This window comes from Acinonyx jubatus, chromosome E4 (assembly GCF_027475565.1).
Source record: "Acinonyx jubatus isolate Ajub_Pintada_27869175 chromosome E4, VMU_Ajub_asm_v1.0, whole genome shotgun sequence".
NCBI classification, from domain to species: Eukaryota; Metazoa; Chordata; class Mammalia; order Carnivora; family Felidae; genus Acinonyx; species Acinonyx jubatus.
Window position 1 is genome coordinate 40,531,810 of NC_069395.1, and position 18,537 is coordinate 40,550,346.

The 18,537-nt window shown below is 39.6% G+C and overlaps 2 protein-coding genes across 7 annotated transcripts in view; one reads left to right on the forward strand and one right to left on the reverse strand.

The window, feature by feature from the left end:
- LOC106966746 (torsin-1A-interacting protein 2-like) overlaps window positions 1–9,434 on the reverse strand; it is a 37,491-nt gene extending 28,057 nt beyond the window's left edge. For 2 of the 5 annotated variants that reach the window (XM_053209570.1, XM_053209567.1), the window contains exon 1: window positions 3,549–3,693. The gene's annotated coding sequence lies outside the window, so the exon portion shown is untranslated. Of the gene's footprint in view, window positions 1–3,544; window positions 3,694–8,432; window positions 8,574–9,193 lie in introns of those variants that run through there. The other 3 variants (XM_053209569.1, XM_053209568.1, XM_053209566.1) reach the window with 3 other exon arrangements.
- Window positions 7,869–18,537, forward strand: part of TOR1AIP1 (torsin 1A interacting protein 1) — a 43,192-nt gene continuing 32,523 nt past the window's right edge. Inside the window, exons 1-4 of one of the 2 annotated variants that reach the window (XM_027074435.2) lie at window positions 7,906–8,592; window positions 10,245–10,322; window positions 15,909–15,968; window positions 16,921–16,965. In XM_027074435.2, coding sequence (XP_026930236.1) covers window positions 8,115–8,592; window positions 10,245–10,322; window positions 15,909–15,968; window positions 16,921–16,965 — 661 coding nt within the window. In that variant the 5' untranslated portion in view covers window positions 7,906–8,114. Of the gene's footprint in view, window positions 8,593–10,244; window positions 10,323–15,908; window positions 15,969–16,920; window positions 16,966–18,537 lie in introns of both variants that reach the window. The other variant, XM_027074436.2, reaches the window with a different exon arrangement.

An 18,537-nucleotide genomic window follows, 5' to 3' on the forward strand; every position in this document is an offset into this window, starting at 1 on the left:
TTGTGACCTTTTAGTCTTTGTGACCTTGACACTTTTTTGAAAAGTAATGGTCACTTATTCTGTCTGATGATCCTCAATTTGGGTTTATATAATGTTTTTGCATTCATTTTGTTGCTCCAACTTTGGCCATTAGGAGTTCCTTCAAGTTGGCTCCTGTGTGCCTTCAACCAGGACCCTCAACTTTTTCGATCATTTCCTGAATTTCAAGCACTACAAGATGTTCCAGGCTCCCTGTCCCAGCCCTGGAGTCAACTATGTCTCCAAAAATCCTAGTTCTTTTTATCAAAAGATAGTGTTCAAAAACCAGTTTCACTTCAAGCCAACAATTTGGACAGCCACCACTAGTATTTGTTTCCTTACTAAACTTATTAACTGGAAATCATCAGTGTCATGTTGGAGCATGTTAGAAATGCACATTTTTGGGCCCCACCCCAGACCTACTTAAACCAGAATCTCTGAGAGGCTGGTACAGGAGCTTGTGTTTTAAGAGGTTCACCAGATCATTCTAATGTTCCACCACAAAGTCTGAGAAACACCGCTTTAAAGAATAGTTTTCCGGCACTATAAACCCTATGTTTATCTCTAATAAAAAAAGTTTACTCTTAATAATTCATCTTGTATATAAATCATACTTTCATTGATAAAACTATAGGTGAATGCCTCTTCTGTTCAGGCACTCAACACTTCCCTATTCTTCATCATTTTCCTATAAAAACTGTTTTTAATGTGGTCACAGTAGTTACAAATACTGTTACTTTTATATACAGAGAAATTGTAGGTCAGCCTCCAGGATCAATTCCTGTCTACATAAAGGACCTAAAATCCACACACTGAAGCTGCAAAAATAAACCCCTTGCAGCACTCTCCTCTGAACTAAGACTGCCTAGGCCTGACCGACTGCTCCGGTACCTGGCTTGAACTCTTCTCTATGCCTTCGTTTTCTTAACCACAAAAAGGAGTAACACTACCTAGAAGAAAGAGGCACTGTAAGAGTTAACGAGCAGCATTTGCCATAATGAGGGCACACAAGAAGCCCTCAAAAACTATTAAAGTGTCACTAGAGGTTTTTATTAATTATTTTAATATTTATTTTTGAGACACACACACACACACACACACACAGCACAAGTGAGCAGGTCAGGGGAAGAGAAGGAGACACAGAATCCAAAGTAGCAGGCTCCAGGCTCTGAGGTATCACCACAGAAGCCAGTGTGGGGTTGGAATTCACGGATCAGGAGATCGTGACCTGAGCTGAAGTTGGACACCTAAACAACCGAGCCACCCAGGTGCCTAGAGATTGTATTTTTTGAAATGAGGAGAGCAAATGGAAACCGTGTTAAAAGAAAATTATGCTGTTTCTTCACTAGATCAGAATAAAGGCAGACCCAGACAGCTTTATTTACAGAACTAAAACAAAACTCTCCGAAGTTAACCAATCTTTTAAATTTGACTTTCTGCAAAAAAGGTTATTACATTCACATTACACATGCCCACGATCAAGGGCTAAATGAGAGGATGTGTGTGTGTGTGTGTGTGTGTGTGTGTGTGATCTTTTGAAAATATTTTTAATGTTTATTCATTTTCGAGAGACAGACCGTGAGCAGGGGAGAGGCAGAGAAAGAGCGAGACACAGAATATGAAGCAGGCTCCAGGCTCTGAGCTGTCAACAGAGACCCATGAGGGACTTGAACTCATGAACCAGGGATCATGACCTGAGCCGGACAGATGCTTAACCCACTGAACCACCCAGGCGCCCCACAATTTAATCTTTTGAAGTATTACAATTATAGGTGGATTTTCTTCCTATTTTGATTACCAAAATCATGGTGTTAGTAAAGAGGTAAAAGCCCAATTTCCCATCTGCTGGGTCCTTAAACTATCCCATTTAATACTCCAAATAACCCTATGAATCTCTAACTTTGCAGACAAGGAAAGGCGATCAGAGCAATACAGTAACCTGCCCAAGTCACACAGAGACAGAACAGGAATTCAAACACAGCTCTCACTCCAAATTCTATACTTATAACCAATGTTGGGGACACTGTTCTTTATTCACAAAATGCTTGATTTGCTGTACAAAACTTGTGATAAAGTATAGTCACTCTATGGAATTATCTCTTGTGGGACACAACAGTAGTCATAAGATGTAGAATACTAATTAAATTTTAACACAATTAAAATTCTAAATGCGAAATGAGTAACAGCAGAAGCAGACAGGGAGTCTCTGAGCAAACTTCCCCTTAGGAAATTCAAGAGGCATTTCAGAGAAACGTAGATTTCCATGGTATAGTTTAAAATAACTTCTTAGGCAAAAACAAATTATATACAAGACACAACACCTTATTAAAATACTCAATAATCCTCAAATATTATTAACTAAGTTCATAAGTTACTCTATACATGAGTTATAGGAGCTCTCAGGCTTGTATTATCTCTATGCTAGTAAGAAAAACAAATGAAATAGAGCTTCAATGAGTCATTCATGGTTATGTGATAAACCAGCAACAAAACTGGTAATCAAGTTGTGGACTCTGCCTTCAGCATAATAAACATCACTGAGAAGAGGTGCTCACTTAAAAGTTTCCATAGCAAATGTCAGATTTTCAAGCCATTCTAATCCATACAGACTCCTGAGATTTTTAGTTCTTCTATCATGAAATTCCTTTTCTCATTAAATGATTTTCCACTGACCATTTATATGCTAATCATGTGCTTAAAAAATAAAACTGGCAAATATGGATAGATTCCATGGCCCTAATTCTTAAAAAAAAAAAAAAAAAAAAAAAGACAAAGATTTCTCATACAGATCTAAAATAAAATGTTTTAAAGTCTAAAAACCGGTAAAACTAAAAGTGGTATATAGAATCAGATTAAGATAACTCATTCCTGTAACCGTGTATAAAGTCTAACAAGCACTACTGATAAAGTAGAGAATACTACACACTTTCTTCTTTTTCCTCTCACTCTCTGCCCCACTTTTTTAGGGAGTACTATACACTTTCTGGAAGAAAGAAAAGAGTAAACTTTCTCAAGAGGTATGAAATACAACTGAGAATACGTACATAATACATAAACAAATGAGTAATTGTAGCGTCTAACTAAACTTCAACCTTGGCCCTTTTTAGCACCATTAAGGCTAAAAAAGGTGGGGCGCGGAGGTGGCACTACTTTATAAGCATTGAGATTACGTAGGATGAGATCCTGCTAATAAGCACGCAGGTAAAGGGAGTAATCACCACCCACAGCGGTAGTCAGATATCCCGTTTATATTTTGAGCCTTACAGAAATTCTGCTTCTCGTCTCAAAGTCCAACTCAAACATTTATTCCCACCTTAATCTGTTTAACGTTTACAAGACTCTGCTTCTCTTCTTTTACTATCAAAAAAAAAATAAATAAATAAAAATACGCCCCCAACCTTCCCCGTTTAAGGTTTTTGCTGTAGGGAGGTGGGGGCGGGGAGGGATCGTTTTGGAAAAATCTTTCTAAAGAAGCTTTCAGATCAAATATTAACACATGTAAAAGTTGTATATACGTTTTACTTACTTACAAATTCTAGCAGGGTCTTAAATCGTCGACTGTCAACGTCTGGAGAGCCCTTCGGTGTTGTTTTTGCCCCACAACGCCGGGCTGCACCCCACCTCGGACGCGGAGGATCAGAACGTCGTCCCGGTCCCAGTCCACGTGACGAAGACCTTCGTGGGGAGGGGAGGGGAGGGACGCACGGAATGCTGGGACTGGTAGTCGGCCCGCCCCTCCTCCTCCCCAGTCTGCACGCCCCTCTCTCCACTCCCCACCCGCTGGCCAATGCCAGGGTGAGAGGCGTGGCGAATGCGCACCACAGAACCGCCTGGGACCATATCCCTGCAATCCTACAGGAAAGCGCGCATCTCTGCAAGACACCGGGGAACAACCCGTGGAACCAGTACTGTGAGGGCACTACCCAATAATGCCCAGTACCAGTTAGACGTGGCTTGGAACTTGGCCTCTACCTTTACAAGGTGAGTGTCCTCAAACGAGTTGCTTAATCTAACCCTCAGTCTGCTCCTGTCAAACGGGGACAAGGCTACTTACAAACCTCATTTGTCCGTAAACATGCTAATGTACCTAACGGTACCTGCTAAGTTATAGTAATAAATGATGAAAAATAGCTATTATTTTGGTCAATCCCATAAATGTGCAGATTGAGAGATGGCAAGGAATTTAGCGAAGAACACACGATTGGTTAGGGGCAAATAAGTCTAAAACTCCTGTACCTGACGTACACTAACTCAAAACAACACAGAAGAAACCTACTCTCCTAAAGCTCAGTTTCCCTTTCCTTTTTTCTGTAACACTTCTGACCAAAACACTATTTTACTTTGATTTTTACCTGACCCCTGTGGAATATAAACTCCAAGGCAGGGAGGGTTGTCTTTGGTCTACTCTTTCACTACCATATCCCCAGTACCTAGAACAGGGATTGTGTAGTACAGTTCAGAAGATAAATATTTATTCGATTAATGATTCTTTATGTGGTGGTGATTTTTGGTGCCTTCATTTCTCAATCATTCTCTTTCAGCAAAAGTCACAGGATTCCTAAATACTGTTTAATAATTGACTGCAATTTCTAAATCAATAAAGAATAAGTGGAACAGTATTTACTACATCCCACTCATTTCATTGAATTTAACTTCACTTAATTTCAGTATAACACTTCCAGCTAGACATTTTCATTTGCAGTAACTGTCTAAAATACTTTCCATTTACTTGTGAGAATGGGAAATAAATGGAGTTGGCTACTATTTCTTGAACTTGCTTTAATATTTATTTTTTTCCTTATTAGAAAAGAACAGTGTTGGGGCCCCTGGGTGGCTCAGTAGGTTAAGTGTCTGACTTTGGCTCAGGTCATGATCTCACAGTTCATGGGTTCAAGCCCCTCGTCGGGCTCTGTGTTGACAACTCAGAGCCTGGAGCCTGCTTCAGATTCTGTGTCTCCCTCTCTCTCTGCCCCTCCCCTGCTCATACTCGGTCTCTCTTCAAAAATAAATAAAATGTTAAAAAAAAAAAAAAGGAACAGTGTTGCCTTTCTGCTAAGATAATAGAGTTATTTTCCTATCTGACCAGATAGGTGATGATGCACAATGAATTGATAAATGCTTTCAAAGTAACTAGATTTCTGCTTACCCTAAAAACAAAAACAAACTTCATATACAAAAATTACATTATTTTAAAATAAACTGTGTCCTTTAAAATAGCTGCTTTAAGGGTGCTCGGGCAGCTCAGTCACTTTAAGCGTCCAATTGGGTTCAGGTCATGATCTCACGGTTCATGGGTTCGAGCCTGCATTGGGCTCCAAGCTGCCAGCGCAGAGCCTGCTTGGAATTATAGCTCTCTTCCTCTCTGCCTCTTCCCAACTCACACTTTCTCTCTCTCAAAATAAATCCATAAACTTAAAAAAATAAAGAAAAGAGCTGTTTTAGAAATCCAGCGTCAACAACACTAGATTTCTAGACTCAGGCATAACAGCTAGGTATACAAATTGATGCCATTTAATCTGAATTATAATTTTTAATAGAGATCTTCCCTCATATATGGCAAATACCCTAAGGCTAAAGAATACACTCATTAATTTTTCATATATTTATCAAACATCTATGTTGGTACAGAATAGATGTTTGATAAATACATGAATTAAATGAGTGTATTCTTTGTTATAATCATTTCTTCTCTAACGTGTCTTCTCTTTCGAGCCACTGAATTCCTCCACATTTCTCACGTTCCCAAAGTAATTGTTTAACAACCAGAGCTCATGCCCCCTCTTGGTAATGGTGACCCAGCAAACCCCTTCCACTACTGGCTATGAATCTACTGCCTCTAACGTCAAGTCTTTTGGGGCCACTCTTACAGTTTGGAAAACACCTACAGCAGAATATCTGGTTTCATAAGAGTTTAGCCTCACTTCACAGTTAGTGATGAAAGTTGGTATTTGTAAGATTGCTAGGAGTGGGAGACAATCCTAGCCTATGCCAGGGCTAGGATTATGGATTATTATCTAGACCAAAGAGGGAAAACCCTAAGCAAATATATGTGTTAATGTTAAAGCTACCATGCCTCTGACTTTACTTAATGTTCTCATGATTTGTTTCTTTGGAAAGTGAAAGCCATTAGTTTCTTTCCTAAGCTTTTACAAGCATTTTAAAATTTCAAAACACCACTGTACTCATTATTCAACAGGTAGAACCTCTCATCTTCTCTGATTATTCAGCAACATGTAGAACCTCTTGTCCTTTGTTTTTAAATATGTCCCCAAACCTAAGTTTTAAAGTTTGTATCCAAAGTGTCTATGTAGAGACTATACTGGTAAATGTTTTAAAGACGTACTTAATATGCACTGATGTTCATAATATGAACTTTGTATATTAACACTATTAAAGTTTTATATCCTTTAAAAATTACATGAAAGAATTTTTACAATTATATGTTAATGAGCACTATAATAGGCACCTTATAGAGAAAGGGTTACTTAAATCGTGAATAAAAGCCAGGTATTACCAAGTATCAGTACTTTTCAGTATTTTATCAGAAAAGAATTAAGACTCACAAATTTTCCACATACAATACCACTTATCCCAAGCGGACAAAGGAGAACACTAGAGTTTTAATTTTCCCTTAAAAAGTTAAAAAAAAAAAAAGCATCTCCTTTGATACTGTTCCTCCAGCTTCTTTGGCTATATTGTATATTGTAAACAGAACTAAACTACTGATCCTAACAGTCTAAAACCTAGGTGACTCTCTAAAGCATGTAACTATCTAGCCAAATGTATGGACAATTAGTGAAAATATAATACACCTGAGGCTTTCATTAAATTGAAATTTGTGCCCAGTTTAAGCAAACGAGTCACTGAAAAACGTTCTAAGGTGATTTAAAATACTTGAAATAAACATCTTCCAAAATTTCAGAATGACTCAGTAATTGGTTTCCAAAATTACAATTTCTTAAACCTACTCACTAAAATAAGTTCTAGAAAGTCTTCCAAGACAAGTGTATATGTTTGAGGGAACAATCTTTTCTCTCAATTATTGACTTTCTATATGTCTAAATTTGGCTAGTTACTGCAGATTATCCACATCTGTAAATATGAAGAGTTGAAACAAACAGCTTTTATCATGTTTTCTTATTCAATAAACTAAACGCAAGAAACCCTAAATCAAAGTCAGTAGATCAAGTCATGCCCAGAATCAAAATAAGAATGGGCCATAAGTTAAAATTACAGCGCTCTTATTTAATCAAAGTTATTATCAAACATCTACGTCCATAACACAGCACTAATAAGGTTTCCGAACAGTGCTGCTGGAATACAGCTTTAACACGAAAGCCAGGAATAAGACTGCATACATTCTGCAAATGGAAATCTACCCGAGCGTATACCTGCAGATACGACTTTGCACTCTCAACAGGTGACTTAAAATTTAAAACTGGCTGCCTTCACAAGGGGCTTAAAAACTAACAAATTTCCAAGAAAAGATAGCCCTTGCAAAAGGATCTTTAGATCATCACTCCAGTAATAAGTTTGGAAAGGCATGGCTAAGGTAGGCGTCGATCAAAAAGGTTCCAAGAAAACTGCGCAACAGCCTGGGGGCGAGGACCCCCCCCCCCCCTCCCGACTTTCGCTCTGCCTTCCCCCAGAAACTCGGAACAGGGGGCCAGGACCGGCGTCTCCTGCGTGCGGGCAACAGTTGCCACGAGCAGCTGGGCTCAGGAAAGGCAATTTGCCCAGCCAGTTGTCCCTTCTCCGTCGTCCCCTCCCACCTTCCCCCAAGGCCAAGGACAGCGACGTCGTCCTCCCTCTTCTCCTCCTCTTTGGTGCCTTCAGCCAGGAGGCGGGAGTGACCCGCAGCAGCTGACCCAGCATAGGCACTGCCTCTCCCACAGCCCTCAGGACACACCATGGGCCCAGAGGCGGGTTTGCAGCACAGCAGCGACGACGCAGGCGGAGGCCCCGGCGACTCTCAACTGCCTCCCTGACCGCCGCGAGCACCGCCCGACACCCCGAAAAGTCGTCGCCACCCACGGCAGGAGAATCTAGGGACCCCAAATCCACCTTCGCGATCGACTCAAGCTACGTCAACAACTATGGCGGGCGACGGGAGGCGGGCGGAGCCGGGGAGGGAAGGATGGGGGCTATACGTCACACCCCGGCCCCCCTTGCGGGAGGGTAGGCGCCGGCTCGCCCCTCAAAATGGCGGCGGCAGTGACGCGCCTGCGTACGGAATTCCTTCGCCGTCGCGCCCCGGCCGGCGGGAAGTGAGGTTCTCGGAAGAGCCGCCAGAAGTGTACGGCGACTTCGAGCCCCGGGTAGCCAAGGAAAAGTCCCCGGCGAGAAGACGAGTCCCGCTAGAAGAGTTCCGGCCTGATTCTGAGAAAGAGGAAGTGAGAGAAAGCGCCTACTACCTTCGTTCTCGGCAGAGGAGGCAGCCGCGACTCCAGGAAGCCGAGGAGATGAAGACGCGAAGGACTACCCGTCTACAGCAGCAGCAGTCACAGCAGCCTCTGCTAGAGCCGTCTCCGGTTACGACCAGGAGAGGGTTACGGGACTCTCATTCCTCTGAAGGTGAGACCGACGGAGGTAACAGTCTCCGCCGCGAGCCGGGGAGCGAGCGCAGGCGCGCGGGCGCGAGCGGTGTGCGCGCGTGTCGGGCGGGCGTAAGCTCCCGCCCAGCTCATCCCCGCCGGGGCTCCAGTGGCTCCGCGGCGCGGATAGACGGGCGCCCCCACGCGGGGTCCGCCCCGACCGCAGGCGGGCGAGAGGTGCAGGCGGCTGCGGGTTGGGTAGGCAGTCGTGCTGAGCGACCTGATCCGGGAGCTCTGCGCATCCCTGTGCGTCGAGCAGGGGCGTCCCGAATTGCCTTTATCTGCAGGCCGTCACGGAGGGTGGACGAGTTAGGTGGCAGGCGCGACATCAAAACACTTGGGACTCCGTTTCACTTCAGTTTCCTCTGTCCTGCGGATGTTGCTACCAAAGCCACTTCCATTTCCTCCTTTAACTCTGAAAAGCCAGAAGTCCCTAGCTGAGAGTTATGGTTCTAATGTAACCTTCCAGTCTTTTTCCAACGCTACCCAGGTCAGGGGAGAGGGAAGGGAAATTTGGGGAGTGGGCGTTTCAAGGGATAGAGTAGTTGATGAATTGATTGAGACCCCTCCCAGGTACTTACACCGAGGTGGGCTAAGTCAATTATCCTGAACTTTGAGCTGATCGCTCTGTCTCACGTGTGGTGATCTCTGCAAAAATTCGCCACTTGAGGTTCCTCAGTGTAACCTCATTGGTTAAGTAGCTTGACGAAACAGGATTCTTAGTTTTTATCTAAATGGGCCAAAAGGATGTTGACAAAGTGAGCGTATAGTTTTAGGTAAGTCACAGGTGAATCAACTCCCTTAAGCCATCCTCTCCCACCCACCTCCCTCTTCCCCTTCTAATCCTGAGTCACAGGTGAAGTTTTGTTTTAGCCCCACGTAAGGCACCTATGAGGTAAAAATCCGAGGGTTTGAATCACAATGGGATTACATAATTAGCGGTAAACCATTGATGGCCAGGAAAAGGAGGTGGATTTTCAGCTCAGAGCAGTCAGAGGCAGCGCATACCTATTGACACCTGAAGTGCTGACACGTTTGAAGATGCGTTGATGTGAAAACTTTATGTTAAAGATGTGTAAGTTACTACTGGGTATAGGTACTCAAGACAGTTTAGCTCATATATAGGTTAGTGTGTGTTTCTTTTAAGGTTAGAAACCTGAAGACAAAGATCCCATCATTGAAGTTAGGTTGTACCTCCTTCAGTATCTGAGGAATGCTTTGCACAAGTAGGCAATAAATGTTACATTATATGGACTCTGCCACAGAACCTGGTGCAGTGTTACCAGCTTTTTTAACACATGAAGGATTTACCTCTATTTTAGTAAAAAAATCTAGAAGGGTCTAAACATTTTTCACTCCTCTGCTTTCTCCCACATCATTTCTGAAACTGTAGCCCATCTTTTAAATTTCTAAAGTAGTAGACTTTTATAGTAAAGCATCAAAGGTAAATAATTTGTTTTTATATTGCCTCAAGAGTAGTTAGACCCAAATTCCTAAGTTTTGGTAGGCTTAATTACACATTGCTAAAGAAATGAATTATGTGCATTTTTGCTTTTATATTACCATTAAGGTGCATAATCTGTACCAGATCATGTATTCTGAATTTTGACAGTTGTCATTTCTGTTCTTTAGAGGATGAACCATCTTCACAAACTATTTTAAGCCAAACAGTCTCAAAGAAAACTATCCAGAGAACACAAGAAATTCCAGGTAAGAAGAGTGATTTTATTTTTTGCCTTACCTGCCATCTTTTTCATTTCTTTTTTTTTTAATGTACACACTATAGCCTGGTTCATCAAGGGTCCCAAATCATAACTTATTCAGAATTACAGTGAATCTTCTCTATAGTTTGTTGAGTTAAACCATATAGGTATATGTCAAGAAAAGATGGAATGGATACTTGAGTATCTACTAATTACGAGCCACTTTGGATATGGTCATTCATTCACATAACTCTGCAGGATAGATGTACCCATTTTATAGGTGAGAAAACTGAAGCTCAGAGAAGCTAAGACCCTTCTCTATGTTTACATGATAATGTGACAGCCAAAATTGGCTCCAGATTTGTCTTCTTCAAAACCCTTTCATTTTCCCCAAGTACCTCATTGTCACTCTCCCATGTAATAATTAGCCACTCAGTGAAATTCATTAAGTGTGGTGTGAGTGAATATGTCTCACTACCTTCCATTTAAAATGGATTAAGTGGGGGCACCTGGCTGGCTTAGTCAGTGAATCGTGTGACTCTCGATCTCAGGGTGGTGAGTTCAAGCCCTACATTGGGCATGGGGCCTACTTAAAATAAATAAGAAACTAAAAATAAAATGGATTGAGTGATCTGTATAGTAAAATCATGGCATGATATGGTCAATATTTCATCAAATCTAAAATGTCATCAGTTGTAAGATCCACCATCGTTTTATGTACCACCTAGAAGGAAGAAATGCTGCCAGTTAAACTGTAACATCCCATAGATTGTATGATGCATCCCAATTTCAGAGATGTTAAAGACTTTTTTTTTTAAAGTTTATTTATTTTGAGAGAGAGTGAGCGCATGTGGGAGGGGCAGAGAGAGAGGGAGTGAGAGAATCCCAAGCAGGCTTCACACTGTCAGCACAGAGGCCGATATGGGGCTCGAACTAATGAATCGTGACATGATGACCTGAGCCAAAACCAAGAGTCGGATGTTTAACAGACTGAGCCACCCAGGCACCCCGCCCCCCTCAGTTTCAGAGATGTTAAAGTGTAAAAACATTTGCATTTTATTATCAATGTAACATAGACTTAGGCTATGTTGACAGTCTACTTAAGTTTTAAAAGCTGTTACAACTCTTTTGGAAAGCAAGGAAATGGATTTAGTTCAGTTGCTAATGCTTAGTTCCTTTGGTTTTTAGTTCCGTTTATTTTCAGTCTGCTGTTTTTGATATTAAGAAAGTCCCACAACAGTAAAACTCCTATCTTGACTTGTGTCCTTAGCCATTGCTTCTAATAAGATTATGCTTTATGATTTCACCTATTCTGTCCTCAATTTAGAATAAGGTACATCTAGTTCAAGTTTAGTTCTAAGTAAACACGCCCTTTATATTTAATTCCTTGAATTGCCTGTGTTACTGGGTTAAGATTATAAACTATCTTAGAAAAATGCTTTGAGTAATAAATGCTATAGAGTTTCCCAGCCATGTGGAAAAATCATATTCTTGAAATTTTATCATAGTATATTTATTTGCTTATCTCTTACACCTAGAGAAGCAAACTTTTCTAAAATTTAGAATAAATGTATAAAAATTATGGTGTTAATTTAAGTAAATTGATAGAATGAAGACTGTTGAACACCAGCCTATAGACCATTATAAAACTGTTATATAATAAAATACCTTGAACAGTCTTTTGGAGTTCACATTAGGTCTATGTTTAAGGACCACTAACGAGGTACACAGCTGCATACTGTTGTGCAAAGCACACTGGATTTTGCTTGTGTTACCCACCCACCTTGAGACACGGGCCTTTATCCTATCATTTCCCCTGCCTAACCCACAAGGCCACTGAGGAAATGATACAGTGCATGCATATTTTATACACAGTAAAACACAGGTACAAGGAGTCCCTCCCCCTCCCTGCCCCTTATGGCACTTTACAAGAGGTGTGAAGTTCATAAAGTTTTGCTTAAGCATTTCCTTTTCTCAAGAAGCTTATGTTATAATTAGAAATGGAAAAGAAAAAACATTTCTCAGTATAGATGATAAATTGATGGAACCTATGCATAAATTACCTGGAATGTATCAGTAGTGTAGCATGCATATAAGTAGAAATGAGGATATTTACATCTTTGGGAGATTTGAGATATTAAGAATTCAGTGGTACATTTATTTATTTCTTTATTTATAAAAGAGCTTTTTTTAAGTTTGTTTATTTTGAGGGAAAGAGTGAACAGGGGAAGGACAGACAGAGATGGAGGAGAATCCCAAGCAGGCTCCATGCTGACAGCATGGAGCCAGGCGTGGGGCTCGAGCTCACGAACGGTGAGATCATTACCTGAGCTGAAATCAGGAGTCGATGTTCAACGAACTTAGCCACCCAGGCGCCCCAAGAATTCAGTGGTACTTTTAAAAATCATCCTGCAAGGGCGCCTGGGTGGCTTGGTAGCTTAAGCGTCCGACTTCGGCTCAGGTCATGATCTCACGGTCCGTGAGTTCGAGCCCCGCGTCGGGCTCTGTGCTGACAGCTCAGAGCCTGGAGCCTGTTTCAGATTCTGTGTCTCCCTCTCTCTCTGCCCCTCCCTGTTCATGCTCTGTCTCTCTCTGTCTCAAAAATAAGTAAACGTTAAAAAAAATAATAAAAAATAAATCATCCTGCATCTAGCACTTGGCATGCTTCAAGGAAAGAGTTTAGGGAATTATTGAACAAATGCTTATAAAATGTGTCTAGTGGAGGAATTATGTAAATAGTAGTCACTCTTTGATGGAGTACTACTTTAAGTAGGCCTTTCCCCTTATAGAATCATAGACTTTCTGTTTAACTTTCATGTTGAAAAATAGTGCTGTAATTGTATATAGGACCACTGGTGTGGACTGAGAGAAATCTATCCAAAGATACCCTTAAGAATAAAGACCAAAGCCAACGGGCCACCTTCTAAAACAACCTACTAAAGACAACTACATCATCTGCCTTCCTGTTTTTCTAAGCCATGAGAAATACTGATTAGTTTAGAACAGGGATACAGATTGAACTCTTATTGTTTGAAGTTCCAGAATTGAAATGTTTTCACATTAAAATAGTCATTGAGTTGTTCATTCAGTTCAGTCCATGTATGTATGTATGTATGTATGTATTTATTTATTTTTATGTTTATTCTTGAAAGAGAGGAAATTCTTGAGTGAGGGAGGAGCAGAGACAGAGAGAGGGAGATATAGAATCTGAAACAGGCTCCAGGCTCCAAGCTGTCAGCACAGAGCCTGATGCAGGGTTTGAACTCACAAACTGTGAGATCATGACCTGAGCCAAAGTTGGACACTTTTAACAGACTGAGTCACCCAGGTGCCCCAGTCCATGTATTCTTACATAACTGTTCTGTGGTCAGATTCATTCCTTTCTGGAAATCATGGAACTAATTTTACAATATAAAATTATATTGGGAGAACTTCATTTACTTTTCCTAAAGTTAAATAGGTATTTTTGTTCCAACAGTTGTGGTTTCTAGTTAAATAATCATAGATAATTATTTTTGAATATCTACCATTTTGTCATGAACATTTGATTCTCTGGCTGCTGAACATTTGATTTTTTTGGAGTATTCATTCTCTAGATCTTTACTGAGTACCTACTTTATGCCAGTCCCCATGCTAGATGCTGGGGGTGCAGCGATGAGCAAAAGCAGACAAGGGAAGAAGATTGCTACAAAATAAGCGTACTTGCTCTTTTATTCTTTAATAATATCTCTCTTTGCTACTCTGTCTCCTTGAAGCATCTTCTCTAAGGATATGCACATAATAAAGCGTACAGGAAATAACTTCTTTTTTTTTTTAATTTTTTTTTTTTTTTAACGTTTATTTATTTTTGAGACAGAGACAGAGCATGAACGGGGGAGGGTCAGAGAGAGGGAGACACAGAATCTGAAACAGGCTCCAGGCTCTGAGCTGTCAGCACAGAGCCCGATGCGGGGCTCGAACTCACAGACCGCGAGATCATGACCTGAGCCAAAGTCGGCCACTTAACTGACTGAGCCACCCAGGCGCCCCCAGAAAATACTTCTTAAAAGATAGGGGAAAAAAATAGTAATTGATGTCTATAGATTAAGTTGAGTTTTAGGTTTTAATTAAGCCTGATAAAGGTGAGAATGCAGAAGAGAAAAAGAGGAAAGTAGTTGTAATAATGGGATTATGAACATGTACAAAATTTATTTTAAAAGCTATTTTTATAAGTTTTAAATACCTGATGTTTGAAATACTAGCAACTGAGATAGAGATTTCATAGAATCTTACAGCTGGAAGATTTAGGGAATTCATCTACCCAAAGTCTCTATCAATGCAAGTATCCCTTTGTTAGCATTCATTCATATACTCCCTGATCATTTTCAGTGAGGTGAAAATCATTCCCTCACTATCTGTTCTGTTTTGGAGACAACATTAATAACTTAAGTAATTAAAAGCTAACTTTTCTCTTACTTTCTGTGTGTTGATCTTATTTCTGCCTTTTTGAGCTACAGAAGTTTAATTGCTTTTCTACATCTCTATCTTTAAGATATATAGAAACATGTTCAATAAGTGTTTTTCGAACAAACAAGTGCCTGGCCCATTACAATATCTCTTCTGGATACTCTTAATGGGGAAATTGCGTGAAGTCAGTTTTGTAAAAACAAACAAAGGCAGTCAGTGTAATGGCGGGGACCAGTGATAACCAGTTCAGAATGGTTTTCACTGTTCTCCTACAGTGCCAAACACAATGTTGTTGTTGTTGTTGTTTTTAAGTTTCATTTATTTTGAGAGAGAGAACATGTGCACATGTGCAGGGGAGGGACAGAGAAAGGGAGAGAGAGAGAATCCCAAGCAGGCTTCACACTGTCAGTGCAGAGCCTCATGTGGTGCTCAAACTCACAAATCATGAGATCATGACCTGAGCCAAAATCAGGAGTCTGATGCTTAACCAACCGAGCCACTCAGGGGCTCCATGATGTTTTTTATAAAGACAAATGAAACAAACATAATATAATCCAAATTCAGATATATATTGGACTTCAGATAATGTTGTTTGATTTTTTTGAGAACACATCTTGGCTTTCTAGGTTAACTTTTTATATGATGGGATTGGCTTCCCCGTTAGCTCTATACCATTGAACCATAGACAGTCTGAAACCCTGGCTAATGGTAACACTTTATTTAAGTTAGAGTTTACATTTCCTGAACACACACACAGGGTTAAATAGTTGGAGGTACTATATTAACTCTCAGGAAGTTAACCCCTAAATTAAAGTATGCCATGAATAATCCATAATGAGGATAAGCCTCAAATGGAATAATTGAGTTGGTGCTACAGTACAAATTTGGTTCTCATATGAGAAATTTAGAAGAGTTTTATTTAGTATTCCTTTCTTATATAAATGTGATCTGCTGAGAAAAATTGCATATTTTTTCTATCATGTTCATAAATTTTTTATGGCAGGAAATTGGTAGTTCAGTTTTACATTCCCATACTTAAAATAATGAAGTTCAGAAAAACCTTTGTTGAATAAATAGATAATTGTATAATAAATGTAGTATGTTTGACATTTTATATATTTTTTAATGTTCTTTCTTCCTATATTAGTGCTGAGTGAAGATCCTGTAATCAGCCTGTGTAGACGCCCCCTAAGAAGCCCAAGACCTGGTAAGAGATTGTTTTGTCTGTTGGTTTAAATGTTTTATAAATATAGCTTTATTTTTAAATAGGTTAGTACATGTATTCATATGGTTAGAAATTTAAAAGTTATTATAAATACATGGTGAAAAATCTCCCTGTCCCTCTGTCCTTTACCCACCTAGCCTCCTCATTAGAGGGAATCAGTGTTTTCAGTTTCTTAGGTCTTTTTTTAGGGATATTTAATGGAGCTACAAAGAAATTCATGCATAAATGATATTTTCCTTCCTTTTATCACAAATGTTAGCCCAATAAACACTCTTTTCTGTACCTTCTTATTGTGTTTTTATTTTTACTTAATCTATTGAGACATCTTTCCATACATATGTGTATGTGTGTATATATGTGTGAGTGTGTATATATATATACATACATATATATAAAGGCCTTCCTCATTGTTTTTAAGAGGTTTCTATGATTCTTTTTGTTAGTATGATGATTTTAAACTAGGATCAGGGGCTTTTTATTCTTCCCAGCATAATGCTAATAAAAAAATCAAGACCGAGGCTTTATAGCTCAGTGCTATCAAATTTTTCTGCCTCACTTACATTTCTTTTTGATGAAAACCTCTAACAAGTATTGCCCTTAAGTTGATTTCATGACTGTGAGAGATAACCAATAAAGGCATCCAAGCAGTCTACTTCTGCTTCCTTGTCAGAGTTCATTAGCACATAAGGGTGCTTTATCATGGGAACTAAAGAAGAACCTTATTTATCTTCACATTAGGTTTCTACTTCTTGATCCTTCTCTTTAAGAAAGAATTAGGATGGGTTTTTTTTTTTTTTTTTTTGATAGATAACTGTGGTTTTAAGTATTACAATGACAAAGATCTGTTAAGGTTTTGATGATGAACCTGTGGTGAAGGACCACATGATGCATTTCCTCTTAAGCTCTAATCATTTTCTTGCTATCTCTCTTGCAGATTCGGCATACAAAACAAATGGAAATACTAAAATGAGTGAATTAGGTTTGTTTATCTCTAATTCTTACAGGTTCTTTTCAAGGGTTCTGAGGATCAGAACACAGGAGTATACACAGTTGGTCACTGGCTTGAGAATATTTCTTTGTTCATTTTCTCAGCTTGTGGGACACTGTGCCTATGGCTATGACCTTTCTTATTGCCCTGATTCTTATTCTGTCTGAAATTACGTCTTTTGTTATTTAAGTTCATATAGGAACATGTAATACAAACACATTTTAATTTTTATTAGACTTTGTTAAATTCACATTTCTATGAGAAAAAGGAATATCAGCTTACCAATTCATAGTTTTTCTTGAGTTAGAAAGTGAATTAGAGATTCACTTTCCAGTGTTTGCTTTGGTGTAGGACATGAGATACCCAGATCCACAGCGTTAAGAGAACCTACATTGATTGTGGTTAGACTTAGTTTTAAGTTACAGTATTTTTCTAAATTTAGAGATGAGTCAAAACGAAGGAAACTTCCCCTTTTTTAAAAAAATGGCTGCAACTTTTTTAAAATTCATCTTTCAGTTAAACTCGGGTTGACTTCTTGGAGACTTCAGGATAGTGTCTGAAAGTGATCCTTACAGTATGCAGTTCATCATGTGTACTGGTACCCAGTAGAGTTTCTCAAGTGCTTTATTTAAAAACTTAAAAAAAATTTTTAAGTCATAGTTTCTTAATTGGTAAAGAACTTGAAGTTGAAATAATCTACTTTTACTCTATGCTAGAGTTAGAAATGATTTTTATAAGTATAGTGAGAAGTAACTTTTAAAAGTGCTTTCCAGTTTAAAGAGCATTTCTGTGGGATTAACAGAAAATGGCCTCCTCTGATTCTTTTTTATAGTAATGTTAGTACCTCTTAGAATATCAAAAATGACTGTTCATGGAGCTTGAATACTAGTAATATCCCCAGACTGTTCTTTAGACTCCTTCCTGCTGCCCCACTCTGCCTCTGTTCTCAAAAGCATATTGGCATTGAATAATCTTAAAGGTACCACTCTTAAAGGTGTCTATGCTGTGGGTCAGCCTCTAGTTAAAATCTGACCTGCAATCCTGTTTTTGCACAGCCTGTGAGCTAAGAAAAGAGACCTTGTGTGGCTAGCAAAGCCTCAAATATGTTTACTATTTGACCCTTTATGGAAAAAGCTTACCGCTCCCTGGTTTATACCGGTGGCAGGAATAAAGACAGCAGATCACCCAAACAGTCATTTGTTTGTTCTAAGAGTAAATTCAGAGAGTTACATACTTGCCTCAACATAGATTTTTTTTTTATAGCACTCCACCCTAGCCTGTACTGACAGCGTAAGAAGACGGGAGACACACGGACTCTTGTGTTCTGTCTAGTCTTCTCTTTGAGAAAGCATCAGAGTCTCATTTGTGAAATCTTCATGTCTTTGTCCCCAGACAAAATACAAAGTATGAGTTCCTTGAGTACCCTTCACTTCACTGCTCACACCAACACATTCAATAAGTCTCTAGGAATAGAAAACCTTATAGTACAGATATACCTGGAACTTTGTGTTTTCCTTTCAAACTGTAGCTGAGGAAAGGAAAGCGGTATAATTAGTGGTTTGT